This window comes from Lactuca serriola, chromosome 7 (assembly GCF_051521515.1).
Source record: "Lactuca serriola cultivar US96UC23 chromosome 7, Lser_US96UC23_V15, whole genome shotgun sequence".
Taxonomy (NCBI): domain Eukaryota; kingdom Viridiplantae; phylum Streptophyta; class Magnoliopsida; order Asterales; family Asteraceae; genus Lactuca; species Lactuca serriola.
The window spans coordinates 4,276,392-4,286,621 of NC_136414.1; the positions used below are offsets into that span (position 1 = coordinate 4,276,392).

The 10,230-nt window shown below is 32.7% G+C and overlaps 1 protein-coding gene across 5 annotated transcripts; it reads left to right on the forward strand.

Moving 5' to 3' along the window:
- Window positions 1–284: 284 nt before the first annotated feature.
- On the forward strand, window positions 285–3,720 carry LOC145062820 (uncharacterized). Of its 5 annotated transcripts, none has more exons than XM_079010410.1 (5): window positions 285–916; window positions 1,948–2,116; window positions 2,276–2,629; window positions 2,720–2,950; window positions 3,255–3,720. In XM_079010410.1, exons 1-3 carry the CDS (start codon window positions 597–599, stop codon window positions 2,318–2,320), a joined length of 534 nt encoding a protein of 177 aa, XP_078866536.1. In that variant the 5' UTR covers window positions 285–596; the 3' UTR covers window positions 2,321–2,629; window positions 2,720–2,950; window positions 3,255–3,720. The 5 variants fall into 5 exon arrangements, 3 of the variants coding, with proteins under 3 accessions (XP_078866536.1, XP_078866537.1, XP_078866535.1); XM_079010411.1 differs by having other exon boundaries at window positions 2,276–2,336; window positions 2,412–2,629; window positions 2,720–3,720; XR_013687732.1 differs by having other exon boundaries at window positions 285–1,334; window positions 2,720–3,720.
- Window positions 3,721–10,230: the final 6,510 nt, after the last annotated feature.

A 10,230-nucleotide genomic window follows, 5' to 3' on the forward strand; every position in this document is an offset into this window, starting at 1 on the left:
ACACGAAGTCACTACTAGAAAAACAGCCTTTTACAACGTGCAATTAATGACACACACCAATAGAGGGCGCGCATTTGTGCATGCCTTAAAAAGTAATGTAAGTTTTCCAAAATTTGAAAGATTGAGGACACGCATTTGTGCGCGGCCTAAAATTAGTGTCCAAATAAAAAAAATAAAAACACGGAGGGCACCTATCATAAAAAACGTGTCGTGTAAATGTGTCGTTTTATATTTTTTAGAAATGCGTGTTCTCCGTTGTTTTAATAATCTATGGTGGGAAATGAAATCCCAAAAAATTAAACAGCCACCTGATTCATCTCCTTCTTCTCCTTCTAAAATCCTCTAACAAAAAACCCTAATAATCCTTCTTCGCCTTATTCATCTCCTTCTTGTCCTTCTAAAATCATCAAACAAAAAACCCTAATAATCCTTTTGAAGCAGACCTCTTCCTCTACCTCTGCATTCTCTCTCTCTCCTCTCTCTCTGGAAAACCCTAATCACCCTTCTGGTTTTCTGAACCAGGTTCATCCGCTCTTGCCTCCGCTCCTATCGGACCACCACAGTCCCCCACCGGATCGCTAAAACAATAGCCACCGATGCACCATTTCACCCTTCTGGTTCGGTATCTCCCTCCCTTAATGTCTGCGATCGACAATGGAGATGATGGCCACCACTACTACTCCATTACTCACATGTTGATATTTCATATTTGTAAACCCGATATAGAGATTTTTGGGTCCGATTTTTTGGGATTACCATATCACTCATCTCTCCTCTCCGCCACCGTCACCGACACACGCGCTTTCCGATTTTGTCTTAAATTGTTTAAAGAGAAATGCATTGAGGTCAAATTTAAGGATTTTTATGTGACAACCGATCCACATACTGATGTGTGTTCTACCTCTATTTCATCCAGGTACACATCGATCTCCATCGACATCTCCTCCAGGTGCTCTTGTATTTTGATTTTGATTTCATTTGGTCTTTCTTTTCTTTTGCTTTTGAATTATTTTGATTTTCTGTTGTCTCGGTCTTCCCTCTTTTCTTTTGATCATCTCCTCTTTGAGATTCCTACTACTCTGCATTAAATTGAGTTACTCTGTTTCCAATTCAGTCCCTTGTCTTAGAAATCATAATCTAATATCTCATATTAAAAAACGGTAGCTAGATAGTAACATGATCTCTTGTGTTTAATTAATATGAAACCCACCATGGATGCTTCAAGAAGGTACTATGTAAGTTCTGTCATCCTTACTACACTCCAAGTATTTGATTAAAGCTTTAATGGATTTTTTCAAGTTAGTGTCAAGAAGAAGGAGAAACTTGACATCCAGGTACAATTTTTCTTCCTAACTTTACTTGGTGTTTTTGACAAAGTCGTTAATATCCTCTCTATGAGAGTGAGACTGTGAGCATTTAATTGATTTCCAATTGTTTGTCCCCTTTTATGCAATATGGTTTATATAACATTTATATAACATGTAAAACAATGATGGTTGCTTGACTTGCTTCTATTTAAATTGCATAATTAGAAATTTGATATAATATAAAAGATAATGACCAAAGGGCATTTTTACAATGAACTTAAACGACGTAGACGAAGCCTTCTTTCGTCCGCTTCGCCGTGAAGCTTTCTCGAAACTGGATTCTGCTAGTCAATCACTCATTCCTGACTCAGATCGGTATTATGTCTATGCCTCTAAACAAACATATGCGAAATTATTACTAAATTTGTTTCTTGATAAAAATGTATCAACCGAATTTGTTGCTACCGTTGAAATTCAGCTTTAATTCTCTGATTAAATGTAAGGTTTTTGTAAGCTATGGTATAGAAGTTAATGTAGTTCGTAATTTCAAAGTAAGCTAGAATCCTAGTTCAATTCTATTTCAGTTAAAATTTTACTGTGTAGGATCTAATTAAATGTAGGGTTTTTTGGGTTATTGAAGTTTATCCATAGTTTCTGCAATATGTCACTACGGTAAAGTGTTTGAGCAAGCTAGTAGAGATCCAGGGGTGGCTTTTCACAAGCAAGGGGATATCAACATTAAGAAAATTAAGCAATCAAAATATTTTAAAGCTCTTCTCCAACATTCCAAAGGAAATACTCTAAATGAGGTATTACTTATTAGTGCAATCAACTCATTTTTATATTGCTTTGAAAACTTCAACTAAATGTTTGATCACTGATGTAGAATAAGGATGAGTATTATTGTTAGATTGCAAGACAATAAGATCTTATAAAATTCATTGACTAATGTTGACAATCCATGTTAGGATGATGAACCTGAAAAGAAGGAAGATATCAGTGGCAAGACTTAAAAAGTTCTTGTACATGGTAAATCTACAACCTTTTATGGAGACATCTCAAGGACAAACAACAGTATACATAATAATTCTGTCAACTCAGTAGGAAATGGTCTCAAGGATTGTAATCTTGTTGAGGGTCGTGGTTTGTCTACATATATAAATTCTGAGGAAGAAAGAACAAATGGAAGTAGCTTGAGACCGAAGCGATCTCGCATGGAAACCATTAGCCCAAAGAATGAAATACTCTTGTCTCTATCAAGCAAGAATGAAGCTGATATTGGTATTACAGGCAACGATTTTGTCAATGCTAGAACAAAATCGGTATACATTTTAAATCTTGAAAATACCTTCTTATAATCTCCATTGGCCAAAATGATTATAGATTTATGATGCATGTTCTTTATGCCACAGGAAATGGATGTGAGGCAAAAGAGAGGGATGGCCGAATCATCAAATTCTTCAGTTTCCTCCACAAAGTGATGGAAACAACAGAGGCTATGGTGTCAAATCCTATCCACCACGGCGTGGAATCTGTGGCTTTGTTCCCCCTATCAGATCCAACAGGGGTAATACTGGTAATGTAACTTCACGTGCAAATGCAACAAAAGGTGAAGATGTATTAGATGATTCAACAAAAAGATGGTAAGTAAGTTCAATACTTGATTGTTAAATGTTAACATAATAAAGCAAAATCAAACATGGTTCTGTAACTTTTGTTCATATTAACTTTTTTTCTTTTTTCTTTTAACTATGATTACAGCATGGATGCACTATGTGGTCCTGATGGTGAACTTCCAGAGAAGTTAAGGAATTTAGAGCCTCAACTTATTGAGCACATTAGTAATGAGCCTCGCCTTATTCAGAAGCCTTATGCTACAACTATTTTACAAGAGCAATGGCCATTTATGTAATTTTATTCGTGCCTAAATCTTGTATCGAAATGCAGATTGTACAATTGACAGCATCTGGAAAATTTGAGGAAGCTTTGGCATTGTGTAAGCTACTTCCACCAGAAGATTCAAACGTTCGAGCCTCAAAGTAGCAGTTAATTCATATCATGTAATATTTATCATTTGTATGGGGGTATTCTTGTCATTGCTGATATGTTGTTCTCTAATGTTGTTCTCTAATACATATATGCACACTATATGTTTTAAAATGGGAGCTATGAGGAATTCATGGATCATTTTGTGGCATCTCAAGTGGAAATAACTTATGTTCTTTCTTTATATCCATCTATTGTTATTCCGAAGTCATCAATGGTTTCTGGACGTGAGAAGTTTTTTGGATATGAGTGGTAAAGTTTACTTATCAAGAGCTTCATCTGGTATGTCAGATGACATGGACAATTCTTCACCTTCTCATACACTGAAGAGGTTATATCAGATGTTGTTGGACACACCCATGAAAGCAATTGAACAGTTGAACATTATTTAGAGTGAAGAGTATTAAAAGTTTTGATTTTTTTTTAATTTTCAGGGGAGAGTCGACATGCCCCTTGACTCAGGTGCTAGAGAGATGGCATCAATATTAGAGATATGGGATCTCTGGGAATCTTCAAAATGAAATGGTATGTTACTCTTTGATAATGTCAACATCATTCATCAATTATGTTGTGGGGTGAGTAGACTGCATATAATGATGTTTGAACTTTTATAAAGATTCCAGAATCATATTTTAAGTTCTTTTGTTTACTCTTCATGAAGGGGATTTTAGAAGCAATTCGTATAAGCTGTGTAGGGTACCCTACCAATAAGGCTTTTACTGATTTTGTTAAGCAATTTGGTCTTCTAGTTCCCGAAGTTTTAAGATCAAAGTAAGTAAAATTGATATAAATCCTAATGGATTTGTTTACTTATCACTTGTTAAGCAATTTAATCTATATATTTCTTTCAGTTCAATCGTCGCCATCGATCCAAGTCGACCTCGATCTAAATTAAGGTCACCGTGGGTTGTTAGTTTTATAGGAATGTATAACTCATGTTATCAATGTAATGTTTTTGTTTAACCTTTGAATGATCATTTGTATGACATATTATAATTTGTGCAATTTATTTTATTTTTTGTGTATGAAATTTGATTTTATATTATGAGACAATAAATGTGTGATGTAATTTGAAAATTAGTAAATTTACAATATATACATACATACATATATATATATATATATATATATATATATATATATATATATATATATATATATATATATATTAAGACATTTAAACTTTATGACACGCAAAAATGTGTGTCGTCTTTCTTTATGACATGGGCTTTAATGATATGCTATGCAAGTCGTAAATGTGCATCGTTTTACGACACGCGAATGTGTGTCATCTTCTTTATGACAGGGCCTTCCTTGACACACATTACGCGTCATAAATGCGCGTTGTAAGGTTACAACGCGCAAAAGCGTGTCGTCTCTCGTTATGACAGTGCCTTCCTTGACGTGCATTTGCGCGTCGTCTGACCGTTTTACGACACACATTGCGCGTCGTAAAAGGCTGTTTTTCTAGTAGTGAGTGGTCTCAATGGGGAGGCTGTATGGGTTATAATTTTTAGTGGTGGATGATAGTGATTGGTGGTGATTAAGATGGACTGTGATGGTGGCGGTATAAGGTGGTTTTGGTGGTGGGTATCATGGCAACAACCATGGCACCACCACTCTTCTGAAACAAGCCATAATTCCCAGTTCATAGAAGAAATGAATCAGGTATGTGTTTCCTTTTAATTTTCCTCTCTTCACTATACATAAAAATTAGGTGTGTGTATTCAGGATCTGTTTACTCTGTGTGTTTGCGTTTAACAGCTAAATTTCAAAAGAATGAACTAAAAGCTTAATTTTGTGGCTTTGATTTGGAGGAAAACAAAGTTTTCTACAATGCTATAGTTAATGTGTGTGTGTAGAGCAGGGGGCATCTATGTAAGAGATCTGATCTGATGGGGGTGGGGGGATGGGGGATGATTAAGTACCATATACAACTATATTGATCAGAATTTTTACTAATTACTTTTTTGATATGGTTATAACTCATAATTTTTTGGAGTTTTTCGATGATTTTGGTCCATATTCCATAAGAAATGACCATGTTTCCCTTTAATTGGTTTTTTATAAATACTTCTTATCATATAATGTTTAACTCATAATAAATTCAATTCCAGAACTTAAAGCTTCTCGAGGAGTGGTAGCATAGCTAGAGCACAATAACATGATGTTATTAAAGTGTCTTAAGGAATGTCACATTTAGCATAATATGGCGTTGGAGGGTAATATTGGGAAAATATTGGTTTCTTAATTTGTATTTAATTGGGATTGGTTTTTTTCTTTTTTCTTTTGCAGTCACCTGTTGATGGAAGGACATTAATGGATTACATGCACACAAGGGATTTTGCTTATGATCTCCTTAGGTTGAGTGGTAAGTTCATTATTTTTATACCGATTATACCCTCAACATCTTTATAAAGCAATATACTTTGCACACAAGGATTCAATGGTATTTAAGTAATTTTTTAAGTTTATTTATATTTATAAATTTACATTTATTGTAAATATATATAATTAAAGATACAAGACCCAAATAAACCTAAGAGTCGATTGAGTCCTTTTTAAGATTTTTCCCTACTACATGTACATATTAGAGTCGATTGAAGGTGTACATTTAAGTTTTTTTTTCTTATTTTAGGAGCATGAAAGGTAGCTACTAAAAGTCTACAACTGCCACCACTTATAGTTTGTTTTATTAATGCTAGCTTAGTTTCTCATTGCTTCTTCCTGGTTTTTGTGTAGAGGTTCATCCTTAATTCGTGATTGAGATATATTTGACCCATTTGTTGTTTTCCCCTTGACCACATTTTATAGTTGGGAGTTTTTTGGTAAATTTTCTTCTCATACTACTGATTTAGTGTCTACAGAGCCCACATAGCTTCATGAATAGTGGCAGAAACTTAAAACCAAAATTATAATTTTGCATCTGCACTTGTGGCAACGTGGAGCATGTTACTCTTTCAATATTTCCATGATATCATAATTGATCCTAGTTGTTTAAACAAGTGGCTTTTAACCTTCTGTAAGTTTAGAGATTGGGTCTTTGAGAAGCATATGAAAGGGTTTGGGTCGAAGAGTGGCTATGCGTTTAGTTGCATGTGATGTGTATTTGGTTGTGTGTTTATGGGAAAACAATTATGTGGTGTTTGTATGATTAGTAAAATGATTGAAGTATGCTGCTATAATGGGTAAAAGTTAATGTATATACCCAAATTAGTAGCGAGAGTAAAATATGTTGCTAATCTCTACGTTTTTTTTGTACATTTTCTTGATGATGGTTCATCTTATTTTGACAACATCTTAGTTTTGGTTAATTGCAAACTATAGCATTACACTGTCAGTTAATTGTTTATGTTAGCATCTAAATATTTGCATCGCTAACTTTATGTGGCATTTTCAAGAGGGATATCACGTGCTAAATCAAATGTATTAATGAAGTCTGACGAACAGTTCAACGACAGTGACATCAAATGTGGTGTATAAAGAAGTGTTTTAGGATTAATAATGTATAATCAATCATGTGTTCGTACACATTATAAACAATCTTAACTCTTCATTTTTTATTTTGGCTAATTCGTTTTTGTTAGCACAACTTTCATATTTAGATGTAGTAAACTGTTTGTGCGTAAGAACTAATCGTCTCTAGAAACTAATCTCTTAAAAAACTACTCGCACCCGTCGCTTGACGCGGGTAAACGGCTAGTGTGTGTGTGTGTATATATATATACACACACACTCCCCCCCCCCCCCCTAAAGGAATATGTGCATATATGTATAATTTTTTTTGTTAATAACATTTAATAAAAGAGTTTTAAAAGTTAATTTAAAATAATACATATTTGGTACATATACATCTATATGTGCACATATACATCTTGTTGAAACGTGAGGTTAAAAACAGATATATTTATGTATTTTATGTTTTTATCTCATACATATACATCCGAACACACACAACAAAGTCACATATACACATATACACGGTCACATGTAGACACACATAAATACATAATCATACAAACAACCACAAACACATTCAAAAAAGTTAATAACACCGTAATTTGAAAACTTCACTAGCTATCGCAAAACATAATTTATAGTAAGATTATGAATAATTATAAATACAAATATATTTTGGTTTGTAAAAACGAATATTTTTTTTTAATCTTTATATGTTTTTACAACCCATGTGTATAAAGTGAATATATAAAAAACAAGAAAATGAATTTGAAAAAAAAACAAAATCTAAATAAGAATATACATAAAAAGCGGATATTTACAAAATAGTAATTCTATAATAAAATCAGTTTTGTAAAAACAAATTCATAAATCACAATTGTAAAAATGATATAAAAAAGTTGAAAAACTATTTATCAAAACAGACCGAGTTTTAGAAAACATGTTAAAATAAAGCTGAATGTTTTTAATAACAAAATTTGGACCAAAATCAAGAAAAATAAATTAAAGAAGGGCTAAAATGAAAAACTAGAAAGTTTGGTGGGTGGCCATGAGTCCGATACAGCATTATATAATTGGAATATACAGGTTGTTGTTATGACAACTAATATGTTAATAGCTGATACACAATCAAAAAGTAGTAAAAGATACGTTGACAAAGGGCCGACTCACACTAAAATGACTGCTTATGACCCTAAAACATTTTTATCCGTTATCCAAACTAACGATTTCCTCTTTTTCGCATTGTATCGACTATCGACTATCATTTATCAACATTCAATCTATATAATTACTATTTTATCATTATAATACACAATGCATCAATTATAAGCTTGTTGGGCCCAAGGTAACCGGCCTATGACACGTAGTATATATATATGTAGCTTAAGTGGGCCACAATATCTTTACTACCAATCTCCCATGACTATAGGATACTAGGTAGGCCGTAGGCGTATCATTAAATTTTGAATGTATTAAAGTCCATATTCATTATAAATTTATCATCTTTTATTCGTGTGGTCGAGAATGTTTGTTAAATTTTATTAGTAGGGGTTGTTTGGATTTAAAAAAATGATTGTTTGAAATAAATTTTGTTAAAGACAAGTAATAACTGAAAATTAAAATGATTATTTGAAATATATTTTGTTAAAGATAAATAATAAATGAAAATTGTTGTTTGTTATCTATGTTAAATATGTTAAATGAAAGATTATTTATAGACGACGGTCTCATTCAGAGTATCCATTAATTCATTAGCATTCAAACATTCATCAAATCTAACAATCCTATAAGCATAATAATCATTAGGGACTTTATCGAATTTTGAGATTTTATTCTCACAATCATAAGAAGTTGTATCGATTTTCTCTCTTTCGAATACTAGAAATGACAATAACTTCTTATGTTGTTCTTTGTTTATGTCAGACAAATGCAGTGATGAAGTTACCTTTATATTAAGGGTGTCTATGGACACCCCTAAATTTGGAAATTTATATATGAAATATATGATATTTTTCAAGGGGACACCTGTTGTGACACAAAGCAAACTAAAATTTTGAACAATCTAGACTTTTTTTTTATGTAGGTTAATTAATATCGAGTTATTAGGAGGTCATAGGATAATTACCAAAAAAAATCTATTGATACCATAATCATCTTTTAACAGATCAATCTTCTGTCATATTTAAAAGAAATAAACATCATGGAAAATTCAAACTTCCTAGTATTAAAAGAAATAAACGATGAAAAAGAAATATAAAAGAAGAGTGAATTAGAGGAAACCCTAAAAAAACAAACAAGATAGAAATTGTGGTTGTCCTTCCCATCTCCGACTCCTCCCATGGGCGCGCTACAGAATCCCCCTTTCGATTTCTGGCGACCGTATATCAATGGACGGCACCAACGACCTGATTCTCAACATGCTTAGACTCCCGATTTCTTCATCTTGAGGTATGGCAGTATGGTCTCTCTCTCCTTTGCTATTTACTGTGTAATGTATATAAAGCAAAAACAATATTAGGTTTATATGAAAAAGTAGTCTAGGAAATCGAAAGTTACTAACCATAGCCTAGGTATTATAAACAGCAGAAAGTCACTAGTTTTGAGCAAAAGCAATATACATTTACTGTGGGCTACATCACTAGATTTGCATTTTGGACTAGACTGCGAATAAGTATAATATTCTTGATAATTTATTCAGTCCAATTTAAAATGAGAAAATCACAAATTTACTATATTATATTCTTTTAAAAGAAAATCAATTATAACACTTGGTGTAGACTCGGTAAACAATTTTTCATTTGATTCTTCTATAGGTTTATCTTTTGTATGGTTAATTTGGTCATTTATTTAGTTTATATGATTAATTTATGAATTATTGTATAGTGTATATATTAAGAAATATATGTTAATAATATTAGAAACGATATATTGATAAATTGTATTCTAGAACTCGTGTGCACGATGGTAAGCATTTACTAATAATTTTAATATATGTTGGTATTAAAGTTAATAATATATATGTCGGAGATGGTTTTAGTGACAAACCGACCGTTAGCCAAAAAAAATTGAACCATTTATTTTGTTATCTTATTCAAGTGGACACCTGTGAGTTTGAATCCTAGATTCGCCACTGGACGAATGATGAAGATCAGTTAATTTTGTATACAGTCTTTTTGCACTATTACAGTAAATATTTCTTTGTTTCATCAACATAATATTGTTTGTTCTAACATCCCTATCTAGAGTAATGTTATTCGGTTGTAGCTCTAGACTATCTATTCGTCTTCTCTTAGATTCCAATTTTTTTTGAGTATTGTAACGTCCCGTTCTAAGAGTAATTATTCCTGGATCCCCGAGACCAAGAGTAAGGGCGTTTCGGTCTTCTATGGGCAATGGGTTTTATTCGAGAAGGTTTCGG

Excerpts from the sequence above, each read along its gene's own strand:
- LOC145062820 (XM_079010409.1), top strand. The coding sequence starts at position 597 with ATGCACCATTTCACCCTTCTGGTTCGGTATCTCCCTCCCTTAATGTCT. Across the intron at positions 917-1,947 it reads TCTACCTCTATTTCATCCAG|TTTATCCATAGTTTCTGCAA; the intron begins GTACACATCGAT and ends GGGTTATTGAAG. Across the intron at positions 2,117-2,275 it reads AAGGAAATACTCTAAATGAG|GATGATGAACCTGAAAAGAA; the intron begins GTATTACTTATT and ends AATCCATGTTAG.